Source organism: Argopecten irradians, chromosome 11 (assembly GCF_041381155.1).
Source record: "Argopecten irradians isolate NY chromosome 11, Ai_NY, whole genome shotgun sequence".
In the NCBI taxonomy this organism is placed as follows: domain Eukaryota; kingdom Metazoa; phylum Mollusca; class Bivalvia; order Pectinida; family Pectinidae; genus Argopecten; species Argopecten irradians.
In genome coordinates this window covers 31741155-31760307 of record NC_091144.1, presented here as the reverse complement: position 1 = coordinate 31760307, position 19153 = coordinate 31741155, and the positions used below count along the sequence as shown (strand labels likewise).

Here is a 19153-nt window from a genome sequence, read left to right as displayed (position 1 = left end):
ATTCTCATTGGCTAACACATTGTCACGTGGCGTTCAATATATAGCATATCGTCGGAAAATTCTTTTAACATTTGTCAAGGGAACTACATATATAGAAATGAAGACTCTTTGATTTGGTCCATATGGTGTTATAACGTAACGCCCTGGTAGAATATAGAAAGTGACATTGGGCTACGCCCTCGTTCATTATTCATGTTATGATGGGATTTGGAGCGTCCAATAAAATGACACATATCATAAGAACAGATCCATACATTGTATTTCAACAAAAGTAAACAATAACATCTAACACAGGGTTTCTATTTTAACGAAAACTTCAATAGAAAGTGAGAAAATTTCACAAATAGAGCAAATTGTGGAGATGTATGTATCAATGATGCACACGGGACGTGTCAGCAAAAGCACGTGTAAATTTCCTTTCAAAAACGTACAATGTTTTTAACATGCGTAGTGCAAAATAGTTTTGCATTTAGATCTTTTCGAATTCCTTGTATTCTCTGTAACATTTTACAAGAAATTACAATTTTGCTAAAACAGTTGATATAAGTCAAGCACGTACTAATATTTAAGTTTGCAGAAATCAAAATGAATGTTCAGTAATTAAAATTAGACTCTGACACATTATGAATATTAGTAGAAAATTTGACATTATGTAATGTTTACATTGTTGCAATTCATCAAGAACAAAAACAAAAAAACATTTTTTGTTATAAGACCTTCATACTATAAAGAAGTTAATTCAAATTTTGGAATTTTATGATGTAAGGGTGCATTAAGGAAGTATAGATCAAGTTTAAGGTACTATAAAATTACCACTAACTGTTTAAACAGTCAAATGCATTGTGAAAATGATCTAATTCATTTAATGATATGCATAATCATCATTATTGATGTAAATTATTATTAAAAAAATAATATTTCATGTAAATCAGAATAAATGGCAACCGTCGCACACTGAAAATATTTTGTAAAATTATAAAAATGCCATACCCTTAAATGCATATGTAAAAATGATAAAAATGTTTGTTTTACAATTTTTTTAAAAATAATATAAACGTCGATTTCAATCAAAATGCGTTTAAAATCTATATTGTTCTTACAGGTACTTCAAACGTCTTCGCGACTATTTACTTTCGCGAATTCCAATCGCCTGTGGAAAACGCGAGATTTAATCGCCCGCTAAAAGCTAAAATCAGTTTGTTTACAGTATAACTCCCCCCTCCCTCACCTCCCTTAAACCTAAACCGTTTTGTGTTCACTTGATGGTTTGTGTTCATACTCATAGTCCAAATGAACAAAAGCTCGCTCCACGTCCGACAAACGCTCTAACTTCTTCTGGAGCGCTTCCCCGATATCATGTGCTTCAACCAGTTTCATTTCTTCCGGAAGCACAATGTCCACTTCAACTAAAAAGTTGCTTCCGAAATGAAAAGCCCTGACAGTGTCGACAAAGCGTACTTTGTGATGATGATTCACGCAAATCCAAGTCAATTTCTTTAGGAAATCCGGCTTGGCTGTATGACCTGTTAGGTGTTTTATCTGAGCTGAAAAACAAACAAAATGTCAATACCTTTTTGTGTATTTCATAGTTACAAAATTATTCAACTGTTGTAGTTTGTAATTTAGAACAGTTTTACTCTATTTTGATATGCAGTTATTAGTTTTGTAAGTTTTGTAACAATGGCATCATAAGATGATAACGTTATTTCTCTTGACATGTGTTACATAAGAAGAAAAAAAATGGGTTTCGATTAAATTAAGTTTGCATTTTTATGTCGAGAAACCGGAACCGACTCGACTATTAAATGCTAATTAGAAGTGGAGTCTAACAGGTATTTTGGTTTTGTTTTTGTGAAATGTTTTACTTACTGTATCCCGTTACACACCAGCTAAATATGATGTATATCGAAATGATCATAGCCCCGATAGGATCCATGTACACCAAGCCATATTCCCCTGTCTTGTTCAATAACTGGGTCGAACCTTAAATGGAAATGAAATCGTCCCGGAAATATTTGTAATAACAAACAACAGAAAGAATTCAACATTCCATAAAGTCATTTATCATGTCTAATGTCTATGTATTAATGGATCTATAAAGGATGCGAATAATGAATCAGAAAATATGGATAGACCAAAACTGTAACAAAGGTGTTATAGAGACGTCATAATTCCTTACCTAGGTAGCCGAAGATTATAGCAAAGCTGTTAGAGACGACATCATTACGATGATCCTGTGCTAAAGCCTGGACACTTGGGCTTTGGATACGGCGACAAAGTAGGAACAATACCAGCTTCGATACTGAAAATTGATACAGATACAACAAGTAAAAGTATTATTTCGATAACTTGGCAACAAAAACGAACAATATTTGTTATTTGATACTGAAAACATCCAGATACAGCAACAAGCTAAAAGTTACTGAAGACAATCAGTTACATTAATATTAAACACTGAATATTTACGACAAAGCAGGAACAGCTAGTTTCAAATTGAATTACATATACCCCATGATACAACTGATGTTTGTTTTATATGTAAGATCGTACAGCTCGGTATCATATTAATTTATTTTTACTTAGTCCATACTTATGTAATAATATGACTGAAGGCAAGGCCTTAAAGCGCGCTGCCAGATGTTTCAGTAACATTAATTATGCAATGTTAAATGTTCAATTTATGTAAATAACAATGCCGAATTTTTTGTTTATTTTTTATTCATATATACAATCCTTGTCCCTAAACCCCCATTTTAGAAGGAAATCCACATAAAAGAAAGAAGGAATTTTTATTTCCGTAACAGAATTTGATATTCCGTGTTTGGTCAGCCGATTATATTGGAAGGTGTTCTATCACTTAAACGCTTGCAAATAAAGAGCAATAGCACTGAGCTTCTGCCGGATGAAGATTACGTTCGTCAGATTATAAAAGCTTGTTTGTTTGTTTGATTAATTAACGTCCTATTAGCAGCTATGGTCATGTAAGGACGGTCTCCCATGTATGTGGTGTGTTGCGTGTATGTTGTGCGAGGTGCGTGTTTCGGGAGACTGCGTATGTTCATTTTGTGTCTTCTTGTATAGTGCAACTGTTGCCCTTTTTATAGTGCTATATCACTGAAGCATGCCGCCGAAAAGCGTTTGAACCTCTTAGAACCGTTTTAATGAGCTGACTTGAAATCATCGCATTCACGCTGATTTTTTACAGTGCGATAAAAAAATGGTGGCCGCAAACTGAAGCTGTCAGTGTGTAGGAGTGTATTTTGAAGATTGTGTTTTTTCTTTTATTTTCATGTATGTGTTATCTTAGAAGTGCTTCGCACCGAAGGGCACGAAGGGCTGCGCCCTTATTATGTACTATTAATGACATTTATAAATACCAAAATCAGAAAACAAAAATTGTATTACTTGTAATACTAACTTCAATGTAATAAAGCGAAAGTAATAGTATATCTCTCGTATATTTTTAAAGAAATTATCTTCAATTTTATCTATAATTTATGAATTTTATCTATTTCGTAATTGAGTTACGTAACTGTATAATATCGATTTGTTTTGCTGTTTTACGACAATCGTTCCACTTACCTACAGCTGAGATTGTTATGACGATTGTGGCTATATCCACTGTCGGAGGGACAGTGCTATAGTCATGGAGACCGAACATTTTCTCCACAGATTCTCGGATTAACTGAACAGAAGCGAAGCTCATGATCACGGACAGAATAATGATGGCAATAGGCTCGAGTTTTGTTCTGCCTGAATTGATTAGGAAAACAACAAAACATAAATAATACATGTTCATGGAAACTTCCTCTTGTTTGTATCATGTCTTCTCGCCACATCATAACAATACGTCTTTTGTCCGAATAAAACAATGAAGTAATTCAATGAAACAAAGTTCGCCAAGTACTTATCGAATTTTTGCAAGGTTTTTTTCTTATCTCCATTACATAAATGTAATTCCAAACATTGTTGGAACCTAAATAAAATTATAAATGCTTCTAAAACATATGCAAAAGTAGTACATTTCGTATGAATATTTTTTCTTATGTTTCACAAATACGTTTTTTATTTCACATTCATAAGATGATGCTTTCATAAAAAGTTCAGTTAGAGCAAAATGTCATAAATATACGTCTGTAAGACGTAAATTAATTCCATAACTGACCTGATCGTCACGGCATTACGTTATGAAAAGAATCTTGGTAATCTACAAGTTCTATAATTTATGGTAATGGATGTATGCAACCTTTTATTTGCTACAACATAAAAAGGAATTCACCTTGGGGGTACACGTAGGGGTCCCTACGTTGAACCATTCTAGCAGTTATCCAGATTACAATGCCTGCAGCTAAGTCAACACTGCTGTCCACTAAACTAGAAATGATGGAGATCGAGCCTGATAATACTGACGCTACCGCCTTCGCCGCAAACAGGAGCTGATAGAAAACGAGCGAAAGGCGTTAATCATTTTAAATGATGCATTTATTATTATCAAAGCAATAGAAACAAGAGGCCTGAGAGGCCTTGACGGTCATCTGAGTGCTGATACAGAAAGAGCGTTGCAAAGTTGGTTCAAATCGGTAAAAAGTATTTACGAATTAGAATAAACTTTTAAGTTGAACCTTCGTATTAGAATTTTATTTTTTGTTTTTCATTTTGATAGTTAGTGTATTATGTTACCAAACCTTTTGCTTAAAATTCCAATTTGCTTTGCAAATGTTAAACATCAAAACCAAACTGGAAGTCAATCAGTGTCAGTGATTTTATAAATTTCACTTTTGAATCTATGAAGATTACTTGGTTCCATCAAACCTGTGAATTCAGAAGATTTTGAACAATTTTGGTCCCACCCCTCTGGTCTCTGGGGGTCAGCCAGGACCAATATGGATATGGTGTTAAAATGATATTTCAGGCTAATAATTCTAACCCAGTTTGACTTATTTCCTATTAAAATTAAGCAAATAATGTTTATAATCGTGTTTTTCCTATATAAACTATAGTAAATCTGACTCCCTCCCCAGGGGAAAATTTGTGATCCCAGGGCCATGAAATTCACACATTATGTAAAGGGCCCCTAAGACCTTTCAATCTATGAAGATTATTTGGTTTCATCGAATCTGTGAATTCAGAAGAAAGATTTTTGAAAATCTTGCCAATTTGACCTCTTTTGGCCCCGGCCCTCTGGCCCCTGGGGGTCGGCCAGGACCAATATGGATATGACGTTAAAATGCTATCTCAGTCTAATAATTCTAACCCAGATTAGCTAATTTCCTATAAAAACTAAGCAAATTATGTTCAAAAATGTGTTTTTCCTACATAAACTATAGTAAATTTGACTCCCTCTCAAGGGGACAAATCTATAATCCGAGGGCCATGAAATTCACAATTTTTGTAAAGGGCCTTAAGACCTCTCAATCTATGAAGAGGATTTGATTTTACCAGTTCGGGAATTTCAGAAGAAGATTTTTGAAGTATTAGCCTATTTGACCCCTTTGGCCCATCCCCTAAGGTCCCTGTTGGTTAGTCATGGAAAATTTGTTAATATGATTCAATGGCCATCTCATAGGAATAATTCTGACAACATTTGACTTAATTCCTATCATTAATGACAAAATAATGCTCAAAAATGTGTTTTCCCTATATAAACTATAGTAAACTTAACCCCCTCCCCAGGGGGATACCTGAGACCCCAGGGTCATATAATTCGCAATTTTTGTAGAGGGCCTTACGACCTTCCAATCTATGAAGAGTTTATGGTTCCATCAAATCTGTGAATTCAGAAGAAGATTTTTGAAATTTTAACCATTTTGACCCCTTATGACCCCGCCCCTCTGGTTCCTGGGGGTCAGCCAGACTAATAATTCTAACCCAGGTTGACTCATTTCCTATGAAACATTAGCAAATAATGTTCATAAATGTGTTTTCCCTATATGAACTATAGTAAACTTAAAATTTCATTAAAATTGCTTTAGCGGCTTTGGACAAGAAGACGATAATGTAAATTGTTTACGGACACATGACGCATGACGCACGACGCACGACGGACGACGGACGACGCACGACGACGAACAAAAGTGATTAGAAAAGGTCATTTGAGACGTCGTCTCAGGTGACCTAAAAATGTATTATGTACTTACGACAAAACCTGCCGCAATGCACACCGAGGCATTTATGTTATCCTACTGCCTTCCTGGCTTGTGTGGATAACTTCTTAATCAATTTTATCAGATTACAAAGGGTGTTCCATATTGCTTCAGACACCGTATGTTATATGTTAGACAATTTTGGAATAAAAGCTGGTGACAGGACGAAAGTCAGATATTTTAAATGAATGTTTCCATTAGTTCAGTTCTTTATTAGAGACCCACTACCTTTCTAAAATGGTTTTTAATTTTTAAAATGGGAATGTAAAACGAGATCGATAATTTTGTTGATTCGTAAAAGTTATTTACTTACTGTTTTAATACTAAACTTATCATCATCTTCTGAACAATTTAATTGAAATAAATAAAATGTTAATTTTCATAACGCGGGTCGTCTTACATTTCCCTCTGTCGTCCTAAATACCGCGCTAAATACTGCGCTAAACGGCAAATCAGCTAATACGGGGGTTTCGAGATCCCAAAACGACGTGGGTAAAGTACAATTTACCGTCGATTAGTTCCACCTTCCGGTGATTATGGCGTCACGAAACTTATGTCAAATGACGACGTCATAATCACCGGAAGGTGGGACTAATCGACGGTAAATAGTACTTTACTCACGTCGTTTTGAGATCTCGAAACCCACGTATTGAATCTCCACAGTTATCAGATATTACGCAGAAAATCTTGCAGATATATGTTTGGTGTTGTTACCACATCTTAGGCTATCGGTATGTATTTTCTTATATTGTTAATATTTTTGAGAAACCTTTAAATTTTGCTCCGGAAAGGTAGTGGGCCTTTGAATATATATTCAAATGTAGGGCGTCAGAGATGAAGCAGAGAACATATATTCTGCTAATTTATGTATATAAAGCATCTGTTTTTTCGCGTATTTGCATCATACAGATTTATCTGCCATTGGGGATAGGTATTGATTGTAACGTCATGTTGTTATGAGTGCAACGTCATATGTTTACGAGGAAACGACGTACGTGAAGTTTTTTCATGATATATAGACGTCACAATTGACACATATCCACAAGATAAACAACTTTGTAATATGCAAACACGGATTTCGCTTTGTTCTAATTCATGAGTATCTATCCTGAATTTCACCTTTGAAAACCGATTTGTTTTCAATCTATAAAATTAACTTAGAAATTGCTGTAAATACGAAGTGTCATAAAAACATAATTGAATCTGTCTGGTTACGCTGTCTTCCTTGTGGATAGATTACTTACAACATTGGTAAACAGACTGAGCTTAGCGTAGAACTCTGCCTTACGGCGAAGCACCGTAGCTGCTTCAGCATTATCCATATCATCGCCTATTTCCAACTGTATCTCCTCATACGCCTCAATTAGCTCATCTTGTGCTTTGTAGTAAGACCTGAATAGGTCAACATAAGAAAAAATATCGGACAGTGATGACTTTCCTTAGTTCTCCATTTTCTGCGCCCTAGATTTTGTTAAATACTTTAAGGACACCCTCCCTATAAACATGCATATTTGTGTTGAGCACACTTTTGTTTTGTAGAATGCGTACATCTGTGTCCTCGTTTGATAGCGGAACTCTTGCATACTGTTTCAATGTATGACATTGCAATATCCAAAAACAGATACATAAACAGGCCTAGATGAAAATATTGTCCCCATTTCTTTTACATATTAAGTGTTAAGCAGGACCAAGTTTCATAAACATTTCATAACTTAAGGACATTTTAACTAAAATTTCACATCAGAACGCATTGCAGAAATTAAGGGGAATGTTGTTTAACTTGAATGTTTTAATGTTTTCTTATGAAATTGTTTTTTTAAGTCCAAGAGCATATTTAAGGTGTGGAATGTTCGTGAAACTGGTAACAGGTCTAACTAACACTTTAACAGAGTCCTGGAAACAAAACACTTTTTGGAATGCAGTGTGTAGGAATGTATGATGACAACATCCGTTATCATTAATATTAATCATAACATTACACCCTAGCGGGGGTGAAAGCTGTATACAACGCGAGGAGTGTCAGCGGACATAATCACCACTGAATAAGAAATGCAACTATACAATAAATTCACAAATCATATATACACTCATACATAATTCAAACATTCATATGATACCGACGACGTACCTTATACGCTTGGAGCATGACTTATCAAGATTGTGGCTTTGTTTTTTTGAGGTGAAGAGGCCAAGGGAGGGTTTCCATGATTCATGGTTGTTTCCTGCAACAAAAGCAACATTTGAAGGTTTCAATATAGTACTATTTGTCGTATACTGTGAAATCGAATTTTACTAGAAATTAATTGCATTCGTGAAATACGATCGCTGGTAGCTTGGACCTGTATATGTCCAACAATACCGATTCGTAAACAATATACGGTAATATTATTTCCATAAACATATATATGTATTTGTACCTGGTCACATATTTGTCTTACAATCCCCTCTATATCCTACGAATATGTCTATGTACCAAGCGTACAAAATAAGATCATCATAGACAGCAAATCACGTTGCTTAGGAAACAAGTTCAATCTGTATGGTGTAGCTGAAGGTCAATAAAACAGTAGATTTTACCAAATAATATTCTTATATCTATTCAAAATGAGTTAATTGTGTACCTCACGATTTACTTTATATTGATGTTTTAAGTTGTTGTTCTCGTTTAGGAGTAAAACTAGTCTGAGATACTCTGGCCCAGACACCAGACATTGTGACAGATAAAGATACACCAAACATATATTTGTATGTCAGTCATAATGTCCAAATCAGTTCTCAGGACCATAGTATCTGGGGCTAGAGTGAAACATACACTATATAACACTAAATATTCGTTTTAATTAGTGCTGTTAGTAGAATAACCATGGATATAAAAAATGCAAAATTAGTTTCATACATTGTTGGAGTAACTGTTACAAAGACCAGCAACGAATATTTCTAAACACGAAATGCATGTAATTGGAAATCTTTAAAGCACGACAATACGTACATAACAATAATATAATATTAATAATAAATTTATTTCACGAGGGTTACATATTTAATACAGAACTAATCTTATATGTGGCCCCTTTTTTGACTGAAATAAACATTATCATATTGTAATATTTCAGTCAAGTTTTTGTTTGATTCAATTACGCATAAAAAACCACAGAATAGACTAATGTTAATTAATATCAAACATACCCTGTATATCCCTTGCATATATACATAATAATGATTTCACACATGAATATTTCCTATTTACTGTGCTCAAATAATCTCTCCTAAAACAACACATGACAATACAAGTATATCAGTATATATACATGTCCTTCTAGATTATGTCATATTGACGCTCAACAAATAATTTCTAAAAACTCTGATTTTGAAACCATTTACCGTATGCGTTAACGTTACCGCTACCAAGTAAAGGTGTGGATTCAAATGCTGGATTTTCCTGTCCCTTATTCCTGTCATAACTTCCGAAATTAATACGACTCATAATCACAGAGTTATACTACAATACTGAATGAGGCACAATGACAATATGTACTTGATTTTTTAAGTTTTACAGACCTCAACTCATCACTATGTTATTCCGCACGTCGAGAGATAAACTAAATAAGATTTCATCGTAAAAATGTGTTCGTTATTATTGTTTCGCCGTGACTTGTAATACATTTCATCATTTTTCTTCTTTTTTTCTTTTTTTTTTGCCTGTTCATCCTGACATTGCATATGATACGTCTGAAACTCAAAAGTTTGGAAGAATAATATACCTACATTGTTTATTATCATTATTCTAAACATTTTATTGAAACACTTCTTTTAAATGCCCACTTTTTCTCCGAAACAAAGGAAATATCATTGATGGCCTAAGAGGAGGTTACAACACCAAATAAATGCAAGACCCCCACCCCCCGTGATCAATGTTAACAATGAAGATTCATTTCGCTTTTTTGCCGCCTGGCACAGTGATAGTCGACTATCGCTTAGTATTTAGGACGACAGCGGCGGGAAACAAGAGACGTTTTATTTTTATTTTAAAACTTAAAACCCGTTTGGGAAAGGCAGTGGGTCTTTAAATACTATAAGTGGTCGTCTTATAGTTTTCCAATGCAATACATATTATGTACATCTAATATAGATGTTTTTAATTTCTGTGCTTAAGAATAGTTTAGTTTTTAATTCATCAAATTTGATGGCTTCAAAGTCAAATTGGAGCTTAAAATGAATTTTAGCAGTACTACCAAAAATCATAATGTTTACGACTACCAGTTAAAAGTTAAGAGTACACACGGTATAACCAAGAAACGAAGTTATGGTCTACTCTTTATGAAACATGTTAACACTGGTATGAGTAATAACAAAATGACTTTTATCTATATGTTTTCATTTAAACATTAAAGCATCAAACAATAAGTATTACAGGGTATAAATTCTGGATGGTTACAAATGCTTATAAAACATCACACAAGTTTGTGTGTGCCTTTGAGTAATTTCCACAGCTTAATTCATCAAACCTTGTGATTTTCAATTCTGTATTTGCATATTACAGAGTTATCTGCCCTTGTTGGGTGTTTAACGTCATACGTTTCGGAAAAAACGACGTGAATTGCGTTCACAAAATAATGACGTAACAATCGATACCTACCCGCAAGGGAGCTAACTCTGTAACATGCAAATACGGAATAGATTACGGAAGAAAAAAATGTTTGTCCAGTTATTGCAAGGTTTACTCACATTTTAATTAAAATATTAAAGCGACCTATCCCTGTATCAAGAAACAAAAAGGGCAAACAAAATTAAATCTTAGGGACGGTCACAAATGTCTACAAAACATGGACATGTGTGACCGTCCCTAAGATGTAAATCTGTTTGTCCTTTTTGTGTCTTGACTTCTTTGTCACATTTTTCCTTTATATAAGTAATTCGTATACTACGTTAGTAAGGATCCATTGTTATATGGATACAGCTTTTGATTTTACTTCTTTGATCCATAAAATAGGATATAACAGAAAAATTCTCTCCTATAACAACAAATACATGTATTTTGAAAGTACATCTATAGTAAAACAGACTTATAACGAACACGTTTATAATAAAATCATGGTTATAACGTAGTTATTTTCATTCTCCGTCAAGGTTCATATAAGAAGTCTCTAACGAGTGTATAACGAACTATGTTTATAACGAAGTAATATCGTTGGTCCCAAAGGGTTTGTTATTGCTGTGATTTAGTTTTCTGACAATACAAGGTTTAAGACTAATAGAATCTTACATGGGCCTGTCAGGTGGACAGGAATATTTCAACCCGAGTGAAAGATTTTGGCTGGTCAACCCGAGGCTGTGCCGAGGGGTGATGGTCAAAATCTTTCAAGAGGGTTGAGATATCCCTATCCACCTGACAGGCCCATGTTTGATTCTTTTTCTCACATACTTTAACAAGAAATGGTAAAAATTCAGTTGATATGAACGTCGATGTGCGTAAAAATTATCGCCGCATGTCAAGATGACGTCACTTTATAGCGCGTGTGAGTCATCTTTTCCCTAGTAACCGCGGGATAACCCTGTCAAGTATGGGAGAAATGTTTGCCCCATTAATTTACGTCACACTGACAAGTGTTTGGTTTTGAAATGAAACCAATCATTTACCCTGTGCGTGAACGTTGGTGTTACCATGTAGAGAAGTCGTTTCAAATGCCGGATTATCATGTCCCAGATTCCTGTGAAAATGTCCTTGATGAGACAAATCGATTTGACTCATACTTACATCAAAAGAACACAACTGAATGACTATGGACACTGGTACAATGGTAACATATACCTTAGTTTTGAAGTTTTAATGAGTGTAAATCATTATTATTCTCTATCACGTCTCGAGATGAACCAGATTTTTTTTATAGTTTTCCTCCGTGACATGCCATACATATTAGTGCCTAAATATTGTATATTTCTGTGTTCAAGTAACACTTTTAGATAGGTAAACTACTAACCTTTGATACTGTAAGTTAACTTCTTTTCGTGGTGACGTTATTTCGCGTATCCACGCTTTATTCAGCGATTTAGAGTCAAACGATGTTACTGTACATATAGTGATTTATTTCCGTTGTTGCGAAATACGCGAAAATTAATATTACGCGAAAGTCAGTTGGTTTATAGAACAAGAGGCCCAAAGGGCCTTAACGGTCATCTGACTACCTTGACAATAGTAAAATTAAATATATATGGTGTCACTTTGTCAGGATCATGTCAGGATCATTTTCAATTTCTTTTAACAAATTTTATTTCAAACAAGAGGCCCAAGGGCCTTTAAATATAGGAAATTAATTAGATATATAGTGTCATGGTAGTCATCTTCGATTTGGGATCAACCAGAGATGTAACAATACTTTGTCGGGACCATGTCAGGATCATTTCATGCAAGTTTCAGCCAAATCGCACCGGTAGAACTTGAGGAGAAGTTCAAAATGTGTTTTCAAGATGGCGGCTGTGACCGCCATCTTGGATTTCGGATTGACCCGAAAAATAACAACACTTTGTCGGGACCATGTCAGGATCATTTCATGCAAGTTTCAGCCAAATCCCTTCGGTAGAACTTGAGAAGAAGTTCAAAATGTGTTTTCAAGATGGCGGCTGTGGCTGCCATCTTGGATTTCAGATCGACCCGAAAAATAACAACACTTTGTCGGGACCATGTCAGGATCATTTCATGCAAGTTTCAGCCAAATCGCACCGGTAGAACTTGAGAAGAAGTTCAAAATGTGTTTTCAAGATGGCGGCTGTGGTGCCCATCTTGGATTTCGGATCAACCCGAAAAATAACAACACTTTGTCAGGACCATCTCAGGATCATTTCAGGTAAGTTTCAGCCAAATCGCACCGGTAGAACTTGAGAAGAAGTTCAAAATGTGTTTTCAAGATGGCAGCTGTGGCGGCCATCTTGGATTTCGGATCAACCCGAAAAATAACATCTCTTTGTCGGGACCATCTCAGGATCATTTCAGGTAAGTTTCAGCTCAATCCCACTGGTCAAACTTGAGAAGAAGTTCAGAATGTGAAAAGTTAACGCACGGCGGACGGCGGACGGCGCACGGCGGACGGCGCACGACGACGGACGAAACATGATGACTATAGGTCATCCTGACCCTTTGGGTCAGATGACCTAAAAACCACATTGAACTATAAACACACCAGACTTCAGACTTAATAATAAACCATTCAAATCGATCTCTGATCTACGATACTTAAAAAATACAAAGGGTTTCCATGGTGTACCGTCGATAATACATTGAACGTTTCCACTAGACACCTGCATGCGTTCTATATTTTCTTTAACGGTTTGTTTTCACAATACCTACTGTAAATGACGTCCTTTCGACTTGACAATATCTTTAAGTAAAGACATCATTATGTTTTCTAGCAGGATCCTAATATCCTTTTCTAGTCAACACATCTCGTATTTCTTCGTTTTACAAAATATCTTTTTATTGCTCAGCTGTGTCAAAAGTTATACCATTTTGAAAATGTAACATGAGTTATGGACTCCCTGTACTGATGTAAGTTAGATTTGTAATTATTCTGAATTCAGCATTTGGTAAGAAATGTTGTGAATCGTTATTTTAATTGCTAATTGATAATATGGATCAAATCAAGTATTATTGTATTTTTATTTGTTATCTTTGGTTTCCTGATTTTCTCATTGTTATATATTTTTACATTTTCACTGAAATTCCACTGCGTAATCTAATCAAACACAGTTGGCATTCACCAGGGCGTTAACTGCCATAGATTATGTTGATGCCATTACCCTTTGTAACGTCACGATTGTGCTGAGTGATCACGAAAATTGGCTGTTCAAATGGCTGTTCTATCCTTAAGATAATGAATTGTTTATTCATTATCGATGCGAAATATCTTGAATATTAATATAAAACTGTTATCAAATATAAGTATAGCATTGAACGGAATTCACTGGGAAGACAGTTCAATGCACGCTTCATTGCATTTGCCGCTCTCCAGTTTCCACTCCCATAATTGCTTACTGAATACAGTTCATTGCTTAAATAACTTACTTTCTAAGCAATAAAAGAGTGTGTGTTATCTCTAGTCCTTAATCCCGACAACATGTGTATGAATACAAGTAACAGAATGTCAGATCAGTATCTATATATAAATATCTATGTACACTGTAACAGCTTGTGCAAATACCGACTGTTTCATAGGTATATTTAAGAATAATAACTTTATCATAAACATATTGTTCTACTTCATATATATGTACCAGAAAGTACCATATAATATTTAAAGTCTTTTTCCAACGACATATTGATTTTGATTTAAACACATTTTATTTGCAATGTTATAGTACAAAAAGGATTGGGCACAAGTTAAAAAAACTTGTATTAAGCCCATTCCAGTTATTTTGTAACGTATACAAGCAAATGGATGACCAAAGTTATATGCAGATAAACTTTATTAGAGAGAGAGAGAGAGAGAGAGAGAGAGAGAGAGGGAAGAGAGGGAGGGAGGGAGAGAGAGAGAGAGAAGGGGAGAGAGATTATCAGTATTTTGATATAAAATATACAAACATATAATATAATGATAATGATTATAATACTAGAGTAATGGGTCTTTTCCAGCTCAGGTGACAATCACATCTGTAATACTAATCCTCATGTCATGCCATACAAACTGATCTAATGTCTATCACATGCCGTGCCCATGGTGTCTCTCTCCTTGTCACTCGCTGATCCTTCTTGAATAACATGTCACGATTCATTTGTCACCCGAGCTGGGAAGGACCTGATTTAAATGTTTAAGCTGCTGAGTGGATTGGCAAAAAGTTCTGTTTTCTTGATTTGACAACATAGAATTTCCAAATAGAAGTAGATTTAGGTTTAGCGGGATAAAGTTATTAAGCTCAAGAAATAATTATACACGTTGTTCTGCATAATTTATACATACGAAAAAGAAATGATGTGCATTCTCGATACTATAACCACATTGACGGTGTTTATAATTTATCAAATTAGCATGATATAAATCGTTATTTAGAGTGCTGGATTTATTTCTTATTCTGGCATGCAATATATTGTATTTTCAATCACCTATAAGATAATAAGGGGGTATTTGTGTATCTCTAAAACTGAGAAGGTAATTTTGAAAATTTTGATACACTTTGTCTAATTTCAAGGTCCAATTGATTCCATAGTTGAATTGTAGAAGGGAAAAAGGAGGAGTTTGTTAGCTGTAGACGATAGTTTGGTAAAGAGTAATTATTAGCATTACGAAGGTTATATCGAGAATATTCTGAGACTAGAGGCGGAAGAAGAGCTGTTAGGTTATCAGGTGGTAAGTTATTTTTTATCTTGTAAAGTAATTGTAATTTTCTTCTGGATCTTCTATTTGAGAGCGGTTCAAGTCCAGTTTCAGAGTATAAAGATTCTCTGCTAGTGTAAGATGGTAATCCAGTAATTACACGAGCAGCTTCTAGTTGGAGTTTTTTAACTAGAAGCTGCTCGTAACGACATATTGTCCATATGTACCCATTTATGAAATATGGGGAATCGTCAAAAAATCCCTAAAAGGGTTATGTGGTTTTAAGAATCCCGCATATATTGACACAGACATATAGGAATGGGAATCAATAAAGAAATAGAAGAAAGCTACGGACTCGATCAAAATACACCATCATAAACGAACGATTTCCAAAATATTCAAATGAAGACCACTTTATGAATGCAAGGGAATACAGGACCTAGTGTTAAGGAGGATTAAATGATATTTGTTTCTATGACGACAATCATGATAGGATTGTATGCCCTTGCTATTAAACCAACACACAGATAAAGAAGAAACAAGACTGACTCATCGACTACCTCATAAACATTTCTATGGGTTCCACAAGATTTAGTTCCTATACCTGTCTTTATTATCAAGCCTCATACTCGATTATTAATAATGATATAACCAAAACTACTATTAATGTAAACGCGTGTTTTTCTTAACAACGGTAAAAAATCGCGATAAATTGCGTAATCTTTATTATCGCGATTATTTATGTTGCTTCTGTGTCACATAAATGTAAAAACATAACACAAGGCGGACTTTGGCGGTACAGTGACATTTACGTGTTTTATGTAAATCTCTTCTCCAGTTTTCCACGCCGTATAACTGTAAACTAACTTATTTTTAACGTGCAATTAAATTTCGCAAATTTTGCGAAAATTAGTCGCCATGAAAATGTTGTAAGCACAGGAGAGGAAAGTGATATACACATGTATTTCTATGTCACGAAATTAAATCAACGTGAAAATGTCGTTAAACATGAACACGCAAAATTTAGTCACCGTGACATAACTCGGTTTGCAGTACCTATAATATGACCTTAAAACATTCACCTCCAATAATGCTGCTGTTAGAGGGCGCCACTTCCGTTAATCTGATGAGATGTCGGCTTTCTGTCCCGTCGTCCTTGCAGACAGACGAATGCGCGGAACAACTAACCCTCCCGATGTAGAACCCCTCTTCTTGGGTCAGTACATCATCCGGGGTAGTCTGGAAAAGAAATATTTTACACACCATTGAATTATCGATTTCAGTTTTTCTTATTAATATGTTTAATTTTTCTTTTGACCCAGCCCATGTAAAAACACTTGAAATTTTTTTTTTTTTGTATTTTTTGGCATTTATGACAATTGTTAACAATACCTCATGACTTTAAAAGACAATGAATAATGGCGCCAACAGGATAATATCATTTGTGGGATATTTCCCAATATTTTTATTTTCCCTAATTTAATGAGGTGGTTGGGATTGCATTCTATGTGATTTTGATGAACATTCCTCGCATCATTGTGATTTAACATATTACATTTCTCCTTACGATTAAAATTTTCGAAGGCTCCTCATTCTTAGCCCATCCAGGTAACGCCATTAGCGGGAGATCCCCAGACGACATCCGCCTGCGAAGAGGGACTTTCTCCTCCTGGTCACGCACTTTTATAACGCTGTCATCCTTAAACTTCGACATCTTCTCGCTATCGCATATTCAACTGGATATATACCTTTAAAGATGCTCCACAACTGACAAATGGTATTTTTTCACTATTAAAAACAGGAACAGACGATTTAGTTTTTTCTTCAGTTATAAAAGTTACTTACTTTACACCATTACCACTATTGAAAAGTTTGAGCTTCTAATTTTACTTCAAAATTAAATTAAAAAAATAATCAATTGCATCCCGTAAAAATTCCGTGGCACTATATTCTATATGGAATAAAGTAATGATTGCGCATGCACCAAAGGCAAAATAAATTATTTTATGTTATTTTTGTGTTAATAAGGCATATATATGCACGATTAAACACAAATTATTGTTCAAATGATGAATATCATTTATGCTCCGTCGGAGGTGGAGCATCTTTAAAGCAAACAATTTATTGTTTAATCTAATACTTCATCTGGTGATATCCGTCCAATTCCATATGCTATATCTTTTATGCTTCGAGGCAATTAACTGAAAGCTGGACAATACCTCCATGTTCTCTCTGAACTTATTAATTATAACAGTATAATAATAAAGAAATAATTTTAATTGATTTCTAAGATAAATTACCAGTCAGTAATTACAAAAACGTACAATATCTATAACATATATTCTTTGTATTGAACGGTTCTTATGATTACAGTCCACTTTCATAATAGAAATTAAATGATAAGCAATGGCATTAAGCTTACGAATCAAGCTATCAATGCTTGCATAACATGTTAACATGTAAGCAGTTATAAGTTGTTGTAAGCTGATATCAATATTAATGCAATGTATATGCAGCTCAATCTAAAAGACTAAAAGAAGATACATATATGTAATTATTAGGGATATTGTTTCTATGCGTTCATGATACAACATACACGTAGCTAGGCAATGGTATGAATGTTTACCTGTTATATTAAGATAGCCCGTGATATAGGTGTATTTGTCGGCAGTAGCCAGTACACTTTAGGCCACAACTTTCTCAACGATTACACTAACGCCATTAATTCTAGGCAGCACACGTGGTTGACGATAGCATCATGTATTTTAATATACACAGGCTTTATTAATGCTTTGGAATACATAATGATAGTGTGTGATTCTTACCTGTGCCGTTACTTTGGACACAAAAGAGAAGGCTCAAACGGCGTCCTGCTCCGATAAACAATTGTGAACTTGACCTTGCAATCACGCTGTAAGATGCCTAGTACATAATAAGGAGCAAGGGAGATAAATGTGACTCAGTTTTGTTTTATCATCTAAATGATGCATGTTTCCAATTAAAGCATGATAAAGGCAATAAAATATGATATCATCAGGTATGTAAATGTTATACATATAAAATATTCAAATTTTGCAATATAACACGAATCAAGTAATACAACGTATGTACATAAACAGGTATTTATAAGAATAGTAGAAGTAATATTCAACAAGAACAATTCAATAGAAATGTGGGATTTGAAACATCATCATTAATTCAAGGCTTTAGTTGAACGCCTATAGGAAAACTATACAACACTTGAGAAACTTTAATTAATGTGAATTATCGACCAAACATATAGTTTGTCATACAAAACCGTGTCTGATTTAAAATGTTTAGTCGATTGTTTAATAAGAACACTTACTTACTACTTGCAGATTAAACATATTTCCTCTCTTTCAGGAATGTAAAAAAGACACCTCAAATTACATGGAATTTGACACTTAAAGATCATTCTGATAAAAGTCTGAACGTTAAAGATAAGAAATAAAATTACAAAAGGTATCAAAATGGATTATTCTCTGTTACGTTTTAATAATCAGTTGATTGTTTGATTTTGAACAGCCTCTTCTTACAAAAGCTTACTCTGAGATATAAGATTAAGATTCAACTTATTCTTACATGTGTCACTTAATAAGCTGAAAAAGTGACTCTGTAGCTTTTCAAGTAAATATCGAGAATTAAACCAACCCTACCTGAACTTAATAATAAGATTAGGTACACATT

The 19153-nt window shown here is 34.5% G+C and overlaps 1 protein-coding gene across 3 annotated transcripts; it reads right to left on the bottom strand.

The window, feature by feature from the left end:
* Positions 1–237: 237 nt before the first annotated feature.
* LOC138335310 (uncharacterized) lies at positions 238–18387 on the bottom strand. 3 transcript variants are annotated; one of them, XM_069284334.1, is made up of 10 exons: positions 18271–18387; positions 17013–17233; positions 16528–16684; positions 8272–8365; positions 7388–7535; positions 4280–4436; positions 3583–3753; positions 2180–2302; positions 1870–1983; positions 238–1544 (listed from the first exon to the last, which is right to left on the bottom strand). In XM_069284334.1, the coding sequence occupies exons 2-10, from the start codon at positions 17157–17159 to the stop codon at positions 1240–1242; spliced, it is 1416 nt and encodes a 471-aa protein (XP_069140435.1). In that variant the 5' UTR covers positions 17160–17233; positions 18271–18387; the 3' UTR covers positions 238–1239. The 3 variants fall into 3 exon arrangements, with proteins under 3 accessions (XP_069140435.1, XP_069140436.1, XP_069140437.1); XM_069284335.1 differs by lacking the exons at positions 16528–16684; positions 17013–17233; positions 18271–18387 and adding an exon at positions 11781–11941; XM_069284336.1 differs by lacking the exons at positions 16528–16684; positions 17013–17233; positions 18271–18387 and adding an exon at positions 9525–10102.
* Between the last annotated feature and the right edge of the window lie 766 nt (positions 18388–19153).

Bases quoted from the DNA above. Each gene is read 5' to 3' on its own strand.
- LOC138335310 (XM_069284334.1), bottom strand. From the start codon at position 17,159: ATGTCGAAGTTTAAGGATGACAGCGTTATAAAAGTGCGTGACCAGGAG. The intron at 4,437-7,387 runs GTAAGTAATCTA...GTTTTCTATCAG, and splicing joins TCAGTCTGTTTACCAATGTT to CTCCTGTTTGCGGCGAAGGC. The intron at 3,754-4,279 runs GTGAATTCCTTT...TAATCAATTCAG, and splicing joins CCCCTACGTGTACCCCCAAG to GCAGAACAAAACTCGAGCCT.